At 44.5% G+C, this 20927-nt stretch overlaps 1 protein-coding gene across 5 annotated transcripts in view; it reads right to left on the bottom strand.

Moving 5' to 3' along the window:
* LOC126418503 (TBC1 domain family member 4) overlaps positions 1–20927 on the bottom strand; it is an 885912-nt gene that overhangs the window by 85847 nt on the left and 779138 nt on the right. The window contains exon 1 of one of the 5 annotated variants that reach the window (XM_050085294.1): positions 5777–5831. The exons of the other annotated variants lie outside the window; for them this stretch is intronic. Coding sequence (XP_049941251.1) covers positions 5777–5821 — 45 coding nt within the window. The 5' untranslated portion in view covers positions 5822–5831. Of the gene's footprint in view, positions 1–5776; positions 5832–20927 lie in introns of those variants that run through there. 5 annotated transcript variants of the gene reach the window in all.

Consider the following 20927-nt stretch of genomic DNA (forward strand, 5'->3'; position numbering starts at 1 on the left):
AGTGTCAGCCAGTTTGCCGTGGCATACGGAGCTCCATCGCAGTCTTTAACACTGGTAGCATGCCGCGACAGCGTGGACGTGACCCGTATGTGCAGTTGACGGACTTTGAGCGAGGGCGTATAGTGGGCATGCGGGAGGCCGGGTGGACGTACCGCCGAATTGCTCAACACGTGGGGCGTGAGGTCTCCACAGTACATCGATGTTGTCGCCAGTGGTCGGCGGAAGGTGCACGTGCCCGTCGACCTGGGACCGGACCGCAGCGACGCACGGATGCACGCCAAGACCGTAGGATCCTACGCAGTGCCGTAGGGGACCGCACCGCCACTTCCCAGCAAATTAGGGACACTGTTGCTCCTGGGGTATCGGCGAGGACCATTCGCAACCGTCTCCATGAAGCTGGGCTACGGTCCCGCACACCGTTAGGCCGTCTTCCGCTCACGCCCCAACATCGTGCAGCCCGCCTCCAGTGGTGTCGCGACAGGCGTGAATGGAGGGACGAATGGAGACGTGTCGTCTTCAGCGATGAGAGTCGCTTCTGCCTTGGTGCCAATGATGGTCGTATGCGTGTTTGGCGCCGTGCAGGTGAGCGCCACAATCAGGACTGCATACGACCGAGGCACACAGGGCCAACACCCGGCATCATGGTGTAGGGAGCGATCTCTTACACTGGCCGTACACCACTGGTGATCGTCGAGGGGACACTGAATAGTGCACGGTACATCCAAACCGTCATCGAACCCATCGTTCTACCATTCCTAGACCGGCAAGGGAACTTGCTGTTCCAACAGCACAATGCACGTCCGCATGTATCCCGTGCCACCCAACGTGCTCTAGAAGGTGTAAGTCAACTACCCTGGCCAGCAAGATCTCCGGATCTGTCCCCCATTGAGCATGTTTGGGACTGGATGAAGCGTCGTCTCACGCGGTCTGCACGTCCAGCACGAACGCTGGTCCAACTGAGGCGCCAGGTGGAAATGGCATGGCAAGCCGTTCCACAGGACTACATCCAGCATCTCTACGGTCGTCTCCATGGGAGAATAGCAGCCTGCATTGCTGCGAAAGGTGGATATACACTGTACTAGTGCCGACATTGTGCATGCTCTGTTGCCTGTGTCTATGTGCCTGTGGTTCTGTCAGTGTGATCATGTGATGTATCTGACCCCAGGAATGTGTCAATAAAGTTTCCCCTTCCTGGGACAATGAATTCACGGTGTTCTTATTTCAATTTCCAGGAGTGTATATATATAAGCTATTCCCTGCTTATATCCCTGCGAATTCGTAAAGACGCTGTGAAAATCTGAAACCATCTGTGGAAGTCGTGGATCAGTTATTTCGGCAGTAAATGTAATCGTCAGATGGAACTAAGCTTCACGCCATACATTGTTCCATTATGGCCATACATTGTTCCATTATGGCCGAAAGTTGGGTCTGGCAACAGAAAAGTGGCGGGATCGAATCCTGGTCGGACCTCGGAATATTTCAGTCCGCTTTTAAACTTGCCTACACCTCTCAATGATGATAAGAGTCGTCTGGAACGACATGTGGTTCATATTCCACGTTAACCTCTACGACCCCTTTGTCCGGTAGCATCACTAGGGCAGGTTAGGGACACGCAAATCATGTCACACGGGATTTATTATGGTGGGGAAAGCGGCAAGCCCAACGATATTTCAACAGACTGATAGCTACATTTTTGCGACTAAGAAGTCTTATTTGATATAGAAATATTTCCATAGTACAGGCAGGCGACCATTCGGACTTAGCACAACTTTGAAATACAGAAATATAGATCGCACAATTCTTTACTAAGCGATGATATTTTGAAACGCGTAACGCTTAATAAAGAACTGTGCGATCAAGACTTTTCTATATTTCAAAGTTTTGCCAGATAAGGAGTCTTAGCCACATACTAACTGCTGTGTTTTCAGGCTACTCTGTTACGATTCTCAGTTTATTGTTAGCAAATAGGAAGATGCTTGAAGGAGGCAGAATACCTTGCACTTTTATCCTAACATTACTGGCGACAATTTGTGTTCTTTGCGGCTACAGAAACAGGTAATTTTAGCAGCCACAAATTGACTACCAAAGATTGTCACGAGCGCAGAAAGAAGAAAATAAAAAAGCACACGTCCGGAATGAACCAGTCAATACCACTTGGTGAGTGTTAGCGAGGTGGTACAGGTAGGGAACCAGTTATAAACGATACCGAGATAGATACGCAGACCAGAGGGGAGAGGGGGCTGCTATGTAATCTACGATAACTGAGCATAAACACAATCGAATAAGAGAAGCACCAAGAGGTGGACGACGGACATGAGGTGGAGGAGAGCTTATTATACATCCAAATCTACATCTACATACATATTCTGTAAATAAATGTGAAGTGCTTGGCAGAGTGTATGTGACATGGTACTACATGTTCTGTGCGGTATTTAAGTTCAAAAATTCGCAGAGATACTGGAGGAATAATTTTTGCCGAGTGCCATACACGAATGTTTTTGGCAGACACCACAGCACGTGATGTAGTGGAGGCTGCCCTCTAATGCAGACGCAGAAAACGAACAGCTAGTGGCCCGCACTTTTGAGAGCCTTGACGCATGTCACTAATGGGCGGAAAACTACCTCCGTAAGCAGTGGCGCCGACTACGATTAACTGTCGTGGACAGGCGTTCCGAGTAGTTAAGCCAGAGAAGTAATGACTATTTATTTCCTGCAGTAGCTAAGCAGACTTCTACTTAAATACCTAATACACACAAACCCGCTTCCATAGACATGGTAGCTACCGAGTGTGGTGTGTGCGATTCGGTCTTAGGTGGAGGAACCATACTCTAGCAAGAGGAGTCCATAAAGGGTGTGCCAATGTCCTGCGTTAGATTACGCTACTGACGATAAACAGAAACCACTGTAAAATAGATTGAAGTAACCGTCAGGAGTAAACGAAAGTGAAATGAATACAGAAAACTACCTGTAGGGAAAGCAGATGGGACGCTGAGATTCAATGCAAGAAGCTTAATCAACGGCGAAATAAATGGCCTACAAAACACTTGTTCGACAGATTACTGAGTACTGCTAATTAGGCCGGTACCATTATCAGACTGGGTAAGGGCAGTCGAATGAAAACGAGGCAGATGAGAAATAAAAAAATAAAAAAATCAGGTAACTACAAGTAGGACTTGCATACTGAAGGTTCCGTAAAGCTTTAATTAAGGATGCAGATAGTTTTCCATCCTGGAAATCGAGAATCTAGACGATTTTTGCCTGTTATCGGTATCAATACTGGCAAGATATTGGTTCCGAGAATTCTAAGATTTTCTAGATTAATTCCAAGATAACTTTCGGATTATTTTCGCTTAATTGTGCCGTGAAGTCTTGATTCCTGCCACTTTTCATGATTGTAGATCAACGAGAAGTACCCTATAGGTTTTGATGAGTGTATCTGCGAGTATAAAATAACACTATGTGATCAAAAGTATCCGGACACTCAAAAACATACGTTTTTCGTATTAGGTGCATTGTGCTGCCACCTGCTGCTAGGTACTCCATATCAGCGACGTCAGTAGTCATTAGAGATAGTGAAAGAGCAGAATGGAGCGCTCCGCGGAACTCACGGACTTCGAAAGTGGTCAGGTGATGGGCTGTCACTTGTGTCATACGTCTGTACGCGAGATTTCAACACTCCTGAACACCCCTAGGTCTACTGTTCCCGATGTGATAGTGAAGTGGAAGCGTGAAGGGACGCGTACAGCACAAAAGCGTACAGGCCGACCTGGTCTGTTGACTGACAGTTGAAGAGGGTCATAATGTGTAATAGGCAGACATCGACCCAGACCATCGCACAGGAATATCAAACTGCATCAGGATCCACTGCAGGTACTGTGACAGTTAGGCGGGAGGTGAGAAAACTTGGATTTCATGGTCGAGCGTCTGCTCATAAGCCACACATCACGCCGGTAAATGACAAACGACGCCTCGTTTGGTGTAACGAGCGTAAACATTGGACGGTTGGACCTATGTGTTACATGGGATTAACGGAGTACACCGAGAAAGTTCAACGAAGAGCAGCAAGTTTTGTGTTGACGTGAAACAGGGCAGATAGTGTCACGGACATGTTAAAGGATTTCGAATGGACACCATTAAAACAAAGGCGTTTTTCGTTGCGGCGGAATCTTCTCACAAAATTTCAATCGCTAACGTTCTTCTCCGAAAGCGAAGATCTACATCTACATCTACATTTGTACTCCGCAAGCCACCCAACGGTGTGTGGCGGAGGGCACCTTACGTGCCACTGTCATTACCTCCCTTTCCTGTTCCAGTCGCGTATGGTTAGCGGGAAGAACGACTGCCGGAAAGCCTCCGTGCGCGCTCAGATCTCTCTAATTTTACATTCGTGATCTCCTCGGGAGGTACAAGTAGGGGGAAGCAACATATTCGATACCTCATCCAGAAACGCACCCTCTCGAAACCTGGACAGCAAGCTACACCGCGATGCAGAGCGCCTCTCTTGCAGAGTCTGCCACTTGAGTTTGCTAAACATCTCCGTAACGCTATCACGCTTACCAAATAACCCTGTGACGAAACGCGCCGCTCTTCTTTGGATCTTCTCAACCCGACCTGGTACGGATCCCACACTGATGAGCAATACTCAAGTATAGGTCGAACGAGTGTTTTTTAAGCCACCCCCTTTGCTGATGGACTACATTTTCTAAGGACTCTCCCAATGAATCTCAACCTGGCACCCGCCTCACCTACAGTTAATTCTGTATGATCATTCCACTTCAAATCATTCCGTACACATACTCCCAAATATTTTACAGAAGTAACTGCTACCAGCGTTTGTTCTGCTATCATACAATAAAGGATCCTCCTTTCTATGTATTCGCAATACATTACATTTGTCTATGTTAAGGGTTAGTTGCCACTCACTGCACCAAGTGCCTATCCGCTGCAGATCTTGCTGCATTTCGCTGCAATTTTCTAATGCTGCAACTTCTCTGTATACTACAGCAGATATTTTGTTGACGCCGACCTACACAGGGAGAAACGATCATCACAATAAAATACGGGGAAATCAGACCTCGCAAGGAAAGATACAGGTGTTCGTTTTTTTCACGCGCTCTTCGAGAGTGGAATAATAGAGAATTGTTGTGATGGTGGTTCGACGAACCCTCTTCCAGGCACTTAAGTGTGAATTGCAGAGTATCCGTGTAGATGCAGACCCTGTAGAAGAGAAGAAAGATCCAAGGAAGAAGGGCGTTTTAAGTCACGGCATCGTTTAGTCAGCGTGAGAGCGTTACGGGGATGCTGCACGAACTCCGTGGTAGACTTTGATAGGCGGTGTGCGCCACGTTTAGGATTACTACCGAAATTTGGAGAGAGTGCGTTCAGAAGTATCTGGCAGGATATGCTTTCTCGCAGGTATGTTCTGCGAGATGACCACAACGAGAGAAAGAGAGGTCGTAACGCAGATTTACCGACAATCACTCCTTTCGCAAATGGAAAAGGGAAATGAGGGAGGCAGGGGGGAGTGAGATAATGGTAGCAGAAGTACCCTCCACCAAACACTGAGAGACTGCTTGTGGGATGTAGAGGTAGCTGCAGCTTCTTGGCAGTGAGGCACGACAGGTTACTGGTGTTGACAGCGGGGGACACACAGCTCGGCCGGAGTAGGTAGTAATCCGGTGCTGGGTTTCACACACTCCACAAGAACACAGACGCAGACAGCTGGGGCACTGGTTGCAGGCGGCGCGCGCAGCCCCGGACGCAGAGAGCGGCTTACGTAGGAGCCCCTCCTGGAGTAGTGCGTGGCGCGGGACGTGTCCATCGCGGCGCGGCGTCTGCGGCAGACTGGCGGCTGCTGCCGCTAGCGGGCCATCAGGCGGAGCGCAGCCTGATAGCAGCAAACACTGTGCGACGGCGGCGCCTGCAAGGCCACGGCGGGCGTGGCCAGGGCCGCGTGGGGGCAGTGGCGGAAGCCGGGGCCCGACCTACTTAACACCCGCCGGCTGCGGCTCTACGGCCGGTGTCTGCCAGAGCGCCGGTAAGCTCACCACGTCTCGATGCTCCGGCAACGGGACAGCGCGGCCGTAACCTTGATCTTGATCGCAGTCTTACAATTACTCATGCCTGTGCTCACGTTCGAAGTAATGCCGTTGTTGTTCGTGATGTTGTTGTTGTTGTTGTTGTTGTTGTTGTTGTGGTGGTGGTGGTGGTGGTGGTGGTGGTGGTGGTCGTTGTCGTCGTCGTCATGGCGGCGGAGATCGTGTTAATTGTTATGACAGTATCAGTTATGGAGACTGTGTTGGTGATGGTGGCAACTGTGGTAATCTCGCTGATCATGGTGGTTGATTGTGTTCACTGCATTCATACTGCAGTCTGTTTTAGGTCTGGTTGGAGTAATAGTCGTGATGACGATTGTGGGTGTGGTGGTGGTGGTGGTGGTGGTGGTGGTGGTGTGGTGGTGGTGGTGATTCTCGCTATGGCAATTATGATGAATATTGTTGCAGTGGCAGTTGTTGCGGAAATGGTGGTTGCAGTGGCAGTTGTGGTGATAATGGTGGTGGTTGTGGTTGCAAATAGCAGTTGTGGTAATGGGGGCTGGTTAAAATGATGGAGGTGTGAGCTCGTTGCAGTGGTGGTGGTGGTGGTGGTGGTGGTGGTGGTGGTGCCGCGCGGGATTAGCCGAGCGGTCTTAGGCGCTGCAGTCATGGACTGTGCGGCTGGTCCCGGCGGAGGTTCGAGTCCTCCCTCGGGCATGGGTGTGTGTGTGTGTGTTTGTCCGTAGGATAATTTAGGGTAAGTAGTGTGTAAGCTTAGGGACTTATGACCTTAGCAGTTAAGTCCCATAAAATTTCACACACATCTGAACATTTGAATTTGTGGTGGTGGTGGTGGTGGTGGTGGTGAATTACTAGTTGTTGTACTGGGGCTGGTAGGAGTGGTGGTGGTGGTGGTGGTGGTGGTGGTGGTGGTGGTGGTGCATTACTAATTGTTGTACTGGAGCTGGTAGGAATGGTTTTGGTGTTGGTGCAGCCGGTTGCAGTCACACTTGTTGGTGGTGGTGGGGTGGTGGTGGTGGTGGTAGCTGCTGACAGAAGTGGACGTGATTGTAGTGGAGAATAGAGAACAGTAATGTAATAAGACTAGAATTGACCACTGTCATTGCAATGTCAGACCTCGTTTCTGTTGTGGCTCTGGTTTGATTTCCGAAATTTTTCCGTTTGGGTCCTCACAGTCCCTTTTAGTTATTCTGACAACCGGATTTACTTCAAGATGGTTTTATATGTATGTGGTTGAATAGCACTTTCGTAACCAGCACAATGAACTTCACTTGACAGTTTTACATTAATGTCGTTTGGTTTTAATTAAATTATTGGTGCAACTCAGAACAACGCCTTATAATGTTTTTAGGATAGTTATTTAACTAGCCTCCTTTTTCTTTTTTGATTCTCTGGTGATGCCTACCCGCGGCCAAACGCGTTATTTCTAAATAAAGAGGACTTCGCAACCACGAGTGTTCTATGTTGGAGGTAACTCATCGCAATTATAATCATGCCTTTACACACCAATGTGATGGTTTATTTTAGAAATTATGGTCAACAGTTTTGTTTATATGGTATTAGCTTCCGAGATGATTAATGACTGATAGTTCAACCAACTAATGATGCTATAACAAACTGTATGGCATTATTACGCTCTAGTGCTGTATATAAGACAATCACATTGTCATCGGATGAGACAGTAGCAGAGGCAGGAGGAAAGAAGGCATTTGAGTCAGAAACGTAAGTGCAGTACTATAACGAGCCGATTTAGTGCGTTATTGCTCAGAAAAAAAGGGGAGGGGAGGGGGATGTTTTGGCTGCCTTAGTTATTACACTGGGAAATACCTTTGTCAAACATATTTTATAAAATCTTTGACAGTGTACTGAGGTTTTTTATTATATCGTTTACAAATGTTTGAGTGTGCTCCTAAGTTTTACGAAATACTTGTCAAAGGACTTGGATAGTATAATAACAGCCTTAGGGATAGAGAGAAAGAGCTCTGTGGTGTCATGCTGTTTATGGCAGGCAGGAGCTGACTATGTCAGTAAGGCGATAGGGCAGTGGAGTGTGTCGCAGTCGGGTGACAGCAGTATTTAAAAGGAGATGATGCTGCGATTTTAGGGCGCGTCGCTTTCATTAGCATTTAATATTCATCAGACTAATAATTTTGTGGGTCTACATACGTTTATTAATTGTGATGCCTTGTCTCAATGACGTATTTCATGTGTCTTGTTTGATGTGAGGAAAAGTAATTTTCGCGTATTGAAACAAAACTGAACCTGTGAATCTCTGAAGTACTACATGACGGAACCTGGCCCATAACCATGATTTCGGTGAGTACAACGGCAATGCTACTGTCGGACAAATCTGAATAAGGGCTTTACTCCAATCAGTGCTTCCTAGTGTCATCACCGAACTAACTTTTTAAAAATGAAAACACGGAAGCCAGCAGATAAAGAAATTACATTTAGTTGCTGGCTTAGATCCGCAATTTATGTCGATAGCGTTGTACATAAATGATGTACTGCAAGTAGGCCGACTATAAACAGCGAAAGGGCAACCACAAACAAATCTGGCGTCCGTGTCAACTCATTTGGCTAAATCAAAAGACTGTCCTTGCATTGTGTGGACCGAATGTGCCATTGTATCGACACGACAGTTGTGTGAGGCACTGTACCTATAGAAATGACGTTGCATTTTGACAAGAGACGGATCCTAGGCGTGTCACAACTGGAAGAATGCACATGACGTGCCTAAACAGGAGATAAAGTAAGCTGCCTGGAGAGCCGTGTTGTTTCTGTGCTTGACAGCAACCAAGGCGGCAGTCTGTGGTCAGGTGCAGTACACTGGCGAAAAGCCCGGCCTTCGTGTGTGTGTGTGTGTGTGTGTGTGTGTGTGTGTGTGTGTGTGTGTGTGTGTGTGTGTGTCCTCCAGTGGTACCCTCGCCTGTCAGCCGCACACCATGTGCAGCGCAGGTGTTTTCCATTATCTGAGACAACGTCTCCAGCAACGTGCCACAAGTTGGCGTGCGCTGCCAAACACACGGCGCAGCAGACGCACTGCGCCGTTCTTGCCTCTGTCATTCTAGGACGAGTAAAGTTTGTTCCTGTCGAGAGGCAATGCTTTTCTGGAGCCTAATCGAGGGAACATCTCGTTAGCTGAAATGAGCCTTCTTTCGCCTTGCAGAACATGTAAAGAGCACTACCGCGAATTTACATCAAACAAAAAAAGTGTAGGAAAGTGCGTAGAGAATTTTAGTCACCCTTGTATTCCTCTACAGAGGGAGGCACGTATATTGGAACATGTTGGAATCCGATAACAACCATTCCATAGGTCAATGCCTCCTTGGAAAAATATTTGCTGTTGCCTACGGAACCATGGCTGTACCCAGGCGAGCATATCTTGCCAAGGTTATTTCGACTACGCTGTAGAAGTTTCGCTGGAAAGCCGTTAAACATCCTCCCTTCAGTCCAAATCTCTCCCCACGCGATTTAAATATCTCTGGAGCCCTGATGAAAGACATTCGGGGACTCCGATTTGCTCCCGAGGAAGAGGTGCACGTTTGAAAGCAATCATGGTTCTGCATGCAACCGCAAACATTATTCCATGAAGGCACGGATCGCCCTGTCTCAGAGTCCGATAAAAGTGTTACGATACGGCGATTACTTTTGAAATAGTTAACGATTTACTTACCTTTCCATCTGTCTCGTTTTGATTCGGCTGTCCCTTATACAAACGACGGAACCGTGCGCTAGAGCTGGTCGCACTGGCGCCTTGAGTTCGATTTCTGGACTTTTACATCTACATCTACATGGATACTATGAAAATCACATTTAAGTACCTGGCACGGGGTTCATCGAACCACCTTCAAAATAATTCTCTATTATTCCAATCTAGTACGGTGAGTGGAAGAAACGAACACCCACAGTGCCGGTCGGAGTGGCCGAGCGGTTCTAGGCGCTACAGTCTGGAACCGTGCCTCCGCTACGGTCGCAGGTTCGAATCCTGCCTCGGGTATGGATGTGTGTGATGTCCTTAGGTTAGTTACGTTTAAGTAGTTCTAAGTTCTAGGGGACTGATGACCTTAGCAGTGAAGTCCCATAGTGCTCAGAGCCATTTTTGAACACCTACATTTTTCCGTGCGAGCTCTGATTTCCCTTTTGTTATTATTGATGGTCGTTTCTCCCTACGTAGGTTGGCGTCAACAAAACATTTTCGTATTCGGAGGAGAAAGTAGGTGACTGAAATTTCGTGAGAAGATTCCGCCACAACGAAAGATGCCTTTTTTTAATGATACTCACCTCAAATCCTGTATAACTTTAGTGACACACTCTCCCTTATTTCGTGATACAAAACGTGCTGCCCTTCTCTGAACTTACTCGATATGCTCTGTTAATCCTATATGGCAAGGATCCCAGACAGTGCAGCAGTACTCCAGAAGGACGTAAAAGGGTAGCGTAGGCAGTCTCTTTAGCAGATCTGTCACATTTTTGTGTCCTGCCAATAAAACACGGTCTTTGGGTTGCCTTCCCCACAATATTTCTTTTGTGTTCCTTTCCAATTTAAATTGTTCGTAATTGTAATTCCTAAGTACTTAGCTGAATTTACGGCCCGTAAATTTGATTGATTTATCTTGTAACCGCAGTTCAACGGATTCCTTTTAGCACACACGAGGACGACCTGACACTTCTCATTATTTAGGGTCAACTGCCAATTTTCGCATCATACAGATATCTTTTCTAAATCGTTTTGCAATTTGTTTTGATCTTGTGATGACTTTACTAGTTAATACACAAGAGGATCATCTGGAAAAAAACCTAAGACGGCTACTCAGATTGTCTACTAACTCGTTTATATAGATAAGGAACAGCAAAGGGCCTATAATATTACCTCGGGGAACGCCATGAATAACATCTGTTTTACTTCATGACTTTCCCTCAGTTACTACGAACTGTGACCTCTCTGACAGGAAATCACGAATCCAGTCACATAACTGAGACGATATTCCATAAGCACGCAATTTCACTACAAGCAGCTTGTGTAGTACAGTGTCAAAAGCTTTCCAAAATCCAGAAATACGGAATCCATTTGAAATCCCTTGTCAATAGGACTCAACACTTCACGTGAGTAAAGAGCTAGTTGTGTTTCACAAGAACGATGTTTTCTAAATCCGTGTTGACTTTTCTACATTCTTAACAAATATACGTCATCTGTTCGATTTAATTATTACAGACAGAACGTGTTTATTTCGTTTTATTTCGTTGCATGGTATTATTCGTTAATATTTCAACGCTGTAACGTGTTCATTATGTTCGTCACTTATATTGTACCCACGTACTATTGGGCTGCTCCACTTACAAAGGGCCTTACAGACTTACAGGACTTGAAGGACATCAGTTTCAGAAAGCGGTAGGACACAATACAAAAAAAACTCTAAAAAATCGCCTTAGAAAGTTAGAAGATTTCTGAGCCCAGTTACACACAAAACATTTGGCTAAGACCAAAACGTACAAAGAAATGAATGCAAGTTTTGTAAAAGTAACTGACAGGTAGAAAAGTGAACAAACATGTGGATATAGCTGTCCAGAAGTTAGATAACAATGAAGCTGTTATTGTAGTGTAGTCTATTTTCTAAAATCATGTAACTATTGGACATTCGTGTGAATAATGATTCATTTGCGTAAAAAATATATCAAACATAAAAGTTTTGTAATCTTGAGGTCACTGGTTCGAGTCTGGATAGGAACAACCATTTTTTACTAAATCGGATATTACATTTGATAATAAATGTTATATTTGAATAAAAATAAAAAGAAGTGGCTGCTACTGAGAATCGATCCAGCGAGCTCACAACTGCAAAACTCAGCTACCGACGACTCTCAAGAAGTACAAAATGTTTTACAATTAACAGCGCTCGGGAATCTTATAACCGCAGAGGCTGATTTTCTTCGAGCTTTTTCAATAAGAAAATTGCCTCTTGTTAGTTGTGGACGGGCACTGCATTGCATTATCTCACATTTCTTGCACGAAACACAAATTCTGCCCAAGTAATTCTGCATTCCTTTCCGATCGACTAAATGACGATACTTTCCAACAGCGTGGAAACAACACTGCTGACTATTTGACTGGAAGATGCACCGAAGTATAAGAGTGTGTAACGTAAGTGACGTATGAGAAAAAATCGTTTATCGCTTGGGAATAGTGTCACTGAGAAATTATTTTAACAGCTGACACCGACCAAGTACCTTCTATTGAGCCTTAATAGTAATGTAAGACTGAACAATCCGTAGCAACGGAGGCAGGAGCTATATTACTTCCCCACTAGCAAATTTCTAGGACGCACAACTATTAAATCACTTAGGAGACACAAGTGCGGCTCACATACGAAATTTTCTCATAACGGAGAGCATCCTTAGTATTTCACAAGTCTTTCAAGATACTGACAAGGTTTTGAGCAAGTGACTGAACAAAAGTCGGCGAGCATTTCATCCATCGTCGTTAATTTTTTTTGTTTTGAGTCAGTGAGATACTGAACGAACGGTAACTCTGACGTCGTTGAACAGGGTGTGAAAAAACTTTCAGCACGGAGATTTATCCATTTTTGATGTTCATAGTTTTTCCAGACGATACTAGTGTTATAATAAATCCCACTAGAGAGAAAGCAACAGAAGAGTTAGTTAAATGATATTTTCCAAAAAAAAAAAAAAAATTAAGTGGTTCTCTGAAAATGGACTCGGCCCAAATTTTGGAAAAAAAACACTAAATTGAGTCCTGTACAACAGTCATACCAACAACTGATGTAGCACATGAACAGGAGACAGCAAGTAGGGTAGAATGCGCCAAATTTTTGGTGTATATATTCATAAAAACTTTAACTGGACGAAGGATATTACTGAGCTTCTCAAACAGTTAAGTTCAGCTGCTTTTGCCCTTGGTATAGTTGCTAATCTTGGAAACAATCGTATCAACCTCCTGATAAAATGGTTCAAATGGCTCTGAGCACTATGGGACTTAACAGCGGAGGTCATCAGTCCCCTAGAACTTAGAACTACTTAAACCTAACTAACCTAAGGACATCACACACATCCATGCCCGAGGCAGGATTCGAACCTGCGACCGTAGCGGTCGCGCGCTTCGAGACTGAAGCGCCGAGAACCACGCGGCCACACCGGCCGGCTACCTCCTGATATATTTCGCATATTCCCACTCAATAATACCGTACGGAATAATATTCTGGGGTAACTCATCACTTAGAAACGGGGAACGCGAACAGTACGAATAATGTATGTTCACCCACGTACGTCATGTAGGCACCTCTTCAAGGAGCTAGGCACTTTACTCTGCCGTCACAGAGCTCTCTCAGTGCCCTATGTCAAGTTCACACGGCAATGGGAGTTGATCTGCGCTACTCTAGAGATTACTCTTATTATTTTATGATGACTACCATGGAAAGCGGAAAATACGCACACAGTGAGGGAGATGGTTATTTTCTCACAGTTGCCACTAACGTGTTGCCTATCAGAGGAAGTGCGTGACGTGACGTAATTTCAGAGGTCACCTTCCGCCGCAATGTCACAGTGACAGCGCGTGCAAAAAACCCTACGTCGCAACACTGGCGCCGTTCAGCTGGGACGCCTGCTCCCCCGGCTCTCATACCTCGTATCGAAGAAGGCGCCACAGTCTGAGGATATTACGTTTCTTCTAGTTTTTGGTTATGTGGTAGCAGGAGGATATACACTGAAGAGCTAAAGAAACTGGTACACTTGCCTAATATCGTGTAGGGCCCCCGCGAGCACGCAGAAGTGCCGCAACACGACGTGGCATGGACTCCACTAATGTGAAATAGTGCTGAAGAGAACTGACACCATGAATCCTACAGCGCGGTCCATAAATCTGTAATAGTAGAGGGGGTGCAGATATCTTCTGAACAATTCCTTGCAAGGCATTCCAGATATACTCAACAATGTTCATGTCTCGGGAGTGTTTAAACTCAGAAGAGTGTTCCTGGAGCCAATCTCCAGCAATTCTGGACGTGTGGGATGTCACATTCTCCTGCTGGAATTTTTCAAGTCTGTCGGAATGCACAATGCGCATGAACAGATGTAGGTGATGAGACAGGATGCTTATGTACGTGTCGTCAGTCAGTGTCGTATCTAGACGTATCAAGCGTCCCATATCACTCCAATTGCACACGTTCCACACCATTACAGAGCCTCCACCAGCTTGAACAGTCCCCCGCTGACATGCAAGATCCATGGATTCATGGTACATGTCCATCCGCTCGATACAACTTGAAACGAGACTCGTCCGGCCAGACAACATGTTTCCAGTCATCAAAAGTCCAATATCAGAGTTGATGGGCCCAAGTGAGGCATAAAGCTTTGTGGCGTCCAGTCATCAAGGATACACGAGTGGGCCTTCGGCTCCGAAAGCCCATATCGATGACGTTCCGTTGCATGCTGACACTTGTTGATGGTCCAGCATTGAAATCTGCGGCAATTTGGGGAAGGGTTGCACATCTGTACGTTGAACGATTCTCTTCAGTCATCGTTGGTCCCGCTCTTGCAGGATATTTTTCGGGCCGCAGCGATGTCGGAGATTTGATGTTTTACCGGATTCCTGATATTCACGGTACACTCGTGAAATGGTCGCACGGAAAAATCTCCACTTCATCGTCACCTCGGAGATGCTGTGTCCCATCGCTCTAGCGCCGACTATAACACCAGGTTCAAACTAACTTAAATCTTGATAACGTGCTATTGTGGCTGCAGTAACCGACCTAACAACTGCGCTAGACACCTGTTGTCTTAAATAGGCGTTGCGGACCGCAGCGCCGTATTCTGACGTTTACGTATCTCTGTATTTGAAATACGCATGACTGTACCAGTTTCTTTGGAGCTTCAGTGTAAATTCGAACATAAACCTTTTAGGCCAAACTGCATCGCATCTACATTTACATCCATACTCAAAAAGCAAATTCAATGTATATGGGAGGGGCGAGTCATTGATTTGCTGCCTCGCGAAGTTAAGTCATTCGAAAAGTAAAGAACGTTTTGGTCTAACGATCCACGCAATTCTCCCCACGCGACCGCTGCTGTTGTCATGGACCTTGTAACATGTATAATTTTTTTGCTGAATTGTATGTAAATATTTGTAATTTAAATGCTTTCTTTTAATAAGTAAGGACATTGCTTCACTGTATGTGTAAATTTAGGTGCAAGTCTGTTGAAATTTCATTTTATTTATCTGTGTCTTGCTGTGAAACTTATAAGCTCTGGGAAAAAGCCAAAGCAATTGTTATTTGCATCGACTAGCAACAATAATAGCAGTGCTTGTGCATTGTAAAATCTCTGGGTAGGGAGTTGTTGCGCGGAGCAAGGGAGACGGGTTCCAGCGGTTGTAGTGTGCGGAAGTGCGGCGTTAACGCTCTCGCAGTAGAGAGTACCAAATTCGGCGGCATCATGTACGCGCTCCGGCCAGATGCCTAGCAGCAGGAGTAAGGACAGTGGACGGGCGGAAGAGGCTGTATTAATTACGATTGCTCGTTCCTGTAATTAGCCGTGCTCCACAAGATGCTACCGTCTTCAACTACCGCAGCAGTTCCAGCAACACAGATTCGTCGTCGGCTCAGAGTTTCGTCGTATGCACAGCGTTGAAGTAAGACTTTTCATTGGTAGAAAGTATGAACGGCTAACCCAGCAGCACAACTGAATGTGATTTGGTTGATAAAATTTATTTAAATAATCATACAGTTTAATTGCTTATTTTCAAATAAGTACTCGACTTTTTTTTTCAAAATTTATGACAAACATGACGTAAGAGTGACTTCTGAGTTTTCTTTATCATTACATAGTCACTTAAAATTAGTCTCAAATAACGTGACAACCTTCAGTTGCCACGTCAGTGTCTAATAATACATGTTTTTCTTTCCCATCATCTTGTACAGGATTTTGGATGTAAATTGCTCTAGTTGGCTGGTGACTGTTAATTATTTCCTTTTGTTCATTAGTGTAACTTTTGGATTCATGATCAGTGGTACCCCCTTTTTTGTCCAGTGTTGTTCGTGAGTGAACGCACAAAAGCTTTCATTTTTCCGAATTATAGCCCTGTTCGGTTTAATTACTTTTAATTTTAGTAGACTTTTCCATCAGAAGGGTCTGTTGTACGCTTTTCCTGCTTATCGGTATTATTTCTTCGGGAAAGATAGCCTTATCCGGTTAGTAAAAATCCATTAGACATACACGCGATCCACTGTCATATTTTATATCGCAAGCAGGATAGGACGATTAAGTAAGGGGGAGGTTACAACCTTCCTAATCGCTGGCGACAGTATGATGTGAAAAGCAAGCGGGAAGAGTTATTTACTGATTATTTATGTGGTTTAAGAAAAATACGCCAAATCGAAATTTACAGATATATAAAGTTTTCAGTGCGATAGGGTTCGCAGCTGCGATGAATTTTTTGAAAGACTTCTTGATGCCTTCAGCCGCCATTATCTTCATTTCACGTACGATTGTACAATTTCGGCCTTAGGAGATTTTCAAGTATTTTATGGATTATTGTTTAGTAGTAAATTATGTCATGTACGTCGCTGCAACAAGTGTTCGAAAGTAACGTGCGTCTAAAATAGCGTGACCATCTCTGATTTATTTTATGAGCATAACATGGTGTCATAGGAGCAACGACGTACATGACACAATTTACTACTAAAAAAAAATCATCCCTAAAATACTTGAAAATGGCCTAAGGCCTAAATTGTATAATCGTACATGAAATAAAGAGAATGACAGCTGAGGGCATCAATAAATCTTTCAAAAAATAAACTAAGTTTACAGAAATGTGATGAGTGAAGTTTCAATTCAAAAATGGTGCATCATGTTATAATGGCGAATTCGTGACAAAGAACGATGCGACCGACATTCAGTTGTGACTGAAGAACTAAAAAAAGGACTGAGGAAAACACTGAACAGAATAGATGTTTCTCTATTTATGGACTAAGGTCGTGCTTTCCTAAAGTTTCACGATTAGTTATTTACGAAATTGTTAGTGGTGATCTGGGTTATAGGAAAGTGTGTGCCAGGTGAGTTCCTACCCATTTACGATCCCCAACAAAACAAAAAAGGCCACGTAAATTCTGAACGCCAAAAAGGTTGTGAACACAGTGTTTTGATATCGAAAGCGCCTCCTATTCACCGACTTCACGCCTATCAGAGGAGAGACCAGAAATGCATTATGCAACCCGCTGTCGGAGCCTGCGCCGTTCAAAACAAACGGCGTGGACTGCTGTCCTGCAGCAAAGTGCTTCTTCACGATGACGCCTCGCCCGTATACTCCTGCGTTGACGATTTTGTACGGCAGTTTAAGAGTGAAGTTTGTGGGTGTTCTGTCTATACCCCGAACTTTGCTCCGATTGATTACCATCTTTTTCCCATGTTGAAGGATTTTATGGGGGACGGAGGTATGGAAATGGCAACGAGCTGAAAGACGCAGGAAACTTTTGATTTGGAAAGCGATTATGTAGAAAAATAGGAAAGATATCTAAATATATTGTAAAATAAGTTTTCTGTGCTTATCTTGAATAAAAATGTCTGGAGGAAAAAATTTCGTTACTTTTATCCTCCTATATATAAAGAATGAATGCGGTTTATTTTGTACTTTAGAAATTTTCGTGTTTTTAAACTGAACTTCTGTAGTTTTCTTTTAAAAAAAGCACTTTTTAACTTACTGTATCGGCCACCTTCACCTTCAGTGCTTTACAAAGAAATGAGAGGGACTATAGATACGTAGGGTTTCACGGCAGCCCTGTTAGGTTACCGGTACCTAATTATCGACATTACCTGCAATATACACGATTGTGATTTAGCACTCAGTTTTATGTCTCCTATGGTTAGGTGTGTGTCCATTGGCTCTTGTGTGAGCAAACCTCAGTCCACTGCGCGCCACAGCCTTTCAGTTTTGTACAATGATCAGCAAGGTTAAGACACGCTTTTGATTAAGAACTCTACAAAGTAGTCTGAGACTATGAGCGCTTACCCAAGGGCCAACGAACACACAAGCAAATCATATTAGACATAAAAATGAGTACTAAATCACCAGGCTGAACTTTTAGATAGCGTTAATATTAATGCAATCTAACAACGCTACCAAGGAATGCTACGCGTTCAAGGAAAAATGTAGTTTAGCAAACAGTTCTCTCTTTAAAACCATAATTTGTAATATGTGGAAGATGCGGTGAGAAAAATCCTTTGTTTGCGGTGACATGACGTCCATTATCAAACCATCGCCTTCATCGTAAGTACTGACATGTGATAAAACCAATAACTTTGCAAATAGCCACAATCGGCAATAATGAGTAACAAGTGCTGATCGCAAGAGGCACTGACAGTACACTGTAGATGAGTTTGTATATGTTACTCATGATTGCTGATTGCGTCTGTTTGCAAGCGTACTGGTTGTATTGCGTGCCTATACTTCATGCAAAGGCGACGGTTTGATAATGGACGTTGTGTCCGAAACTAGTTAGGTTGGGTTGTTTGGAGAAAGAGACCAGACAGCGAGGTCATCGGTCTCATCGGATTAGGGAAGGACGGGGAAGGAAGTCGGCCGTGCCCTTTCAGAGGAACCATCCCGGCATTTGCTTGGAGCGATTTCGAGAAATCACGGAAAACCTAAGTCAGGATGGCCGGACGCGGGATTGAACCGTTGTCCTCTCGAATGCGAGTCCAGTGTGCTAGCCACTGCGCCACCTCGCTCGGTGTCCGAAACTAGTCCCCGTAAATAAAGGATTTTTTTCACCGAAACTTCTACAGAATTACAAATAATAGTTTTAATAAGAGTAAGTTACTGACCCATTTTTCCTGCCTCATGCTGGAGGTTCGTAAATTATGTCTTTTCTTTGTCTGTAGACCTCTCAATATGCCCGAGATAATCAGATGAAACATGTGTGGCTGAAAACGATGACAAAAATGGAATTGCAGAAGATGAGTAGTAGTTATTCGTATCCGCTATATAAACAATCCAATCCCAAAGAAAGCAGGTGTTGATAGATGTGAAAATTACCGAACTATCAGTTTAATAAGCCACAGCTGCAAAATACTAACACGAATTCTTTACAGACGAATGGAAAAACTAGTAGAAGCCGACCTCGGGGAAGATCAGTTTGGATTCCGTAGAAATACTGAACACGTGAGGCAATACTGACCTTACGACTTATCGTAGAAGAAAGATTAAGGAAAGGCAAACTTACGTTTCTAGCATTTGTAGACTTAGAGAAAGCTTTTGACAATGTTGACTGGAATACTCTCTTTCAAATTCTAAAGGTGGCAGGGGTAAAATACAGGGAGCGAAAGACTATTTACAATTTGTACAGAAACCAGATGGCAGTTGTAAGAGTCGAGGGACATGAAAGGGAAGCAGTGGTTGGGAAGGGAGTGAGACAGGGTTGTAGCATCTCCTCGATGTTATTCAATCTGTATATTGAGCAAGCAGTAAAGGAAACAAAAGAAAAATTCGGAGTAGGTATTAAAATCCATGGAGAAGAAATAAAAACTTTGAGGTTCGCCGATGACATTGTAATTCTGTCAGAGACAGCAAAGGACTTGGAAGAGCAGTTGAATGGAATGGACATTGTCTTGAAAGGAGGATATAAGATGAACATCAACAAAAGCAAAACGAGGATAATGGAATGTAGTCGAATTAAGTCGGGTGATGCTGAGGGTATTAGATTAGGAAATGAGACACTTAAAGTAGTAAAGGAGTTTTGCTATTTGGGGAGCAAAATAACTGATGATGGTCGAAGTAGAGAGGATATAAAATATAGACTGGCAATGGCAAGGAAAGCGTTTCTGAAGAAGAGAAGTTTGTTTACATCGAGTATAGATTTAAGTGTCAGGAAGTCATTTCTGAAAGTATTTGTATGGAGTGTAGCCATGTATGGAAGTGAAACATGGACGATAAATAGTTTGTACAAGAAGAGAAAAGAAGCTTTTGAAATGTGGTGCTACAGAAGAATGCTGAAGATTAGATGGGTAGATTACATAACTAATGAGGAAGTATTGAATAGGATTGGGGAGAAGAGAAGTTTGTGGCACAACTTGACCAGAAGAAGGGATCGGTTGGTAGGACATGTTCTGAGGCATCAAGGGATCACCAATTTAGTATTGGAGGGCAGCGTAGAGGGTAAAAATCGTAGAGGGAGACCAAGAGATGAATACACTAAGCAGATTCAGAAGGATGTAGGTTGCAGTAGGTACTGGGAGATGAAGAAGCTTGCACAGGATAGAGTAGCATGGACAGCTGCATCAAACCAGTCTCAGGACTGAAGACCACAACAACAACAATATAAACGGTGTTGTAGTTGCAACTGAGGAAGAACAGATGCAGACTGTAACGATACTGAAGTCTGCACACGTCTCCGATCCTCCCGCAGCGAATAGAGAATGGTGCAGACGTACTGCTGACGTCACAGTGTACAGGTGACGTCACACTGCGCGCCTCGGTAGTTGGCGAGGTCGTTGACGCACAGCCGGCTCCTCCAGTCGTGGCAGGAGCAAATTTCCATCCCCGGTATACGTTCGCAAAGGGGAGGAAAAGGGGAGTGGGGACATTAGCGTACCGCGCAGTAGTACCTGGACTAACCTGAAAACCCACATGCCGGTCCTGAGATACAGCAGTCAGCACGTAAAAACACTTAACCAACTTTGATTCCATCAGGAACCGTCATGCGCAGCGACCGCAGACTATAAGGAAGGAGAGGCACCCAGCAGTCAGCCGCAATGCCATTAGTTTTTATTATTCTCGCAAATCCAGATTTCGGCTATAAATAGCAATCTTCAGTGCCTTTTCTTTACAGTTCAACAGACTCACGGCAATTCATATCACCATACGTT

The sequence above is a fragment of the Schistocerca serialis genome, chromosome 9 (genome assembly GCF_023864345.2).
Source record: "Schistocerca serialis cubense isolate TAMUIC-IGC-003099 chromosome 9, iqSchSeri2.2, whole genome shotgun sequence".
Lineage (NCBI taxonomy): Eukaryota > Metazoa > Arthropoda > Insecta > Orthoptera > Acrididae > Schistocerca > Schistocerca serialis.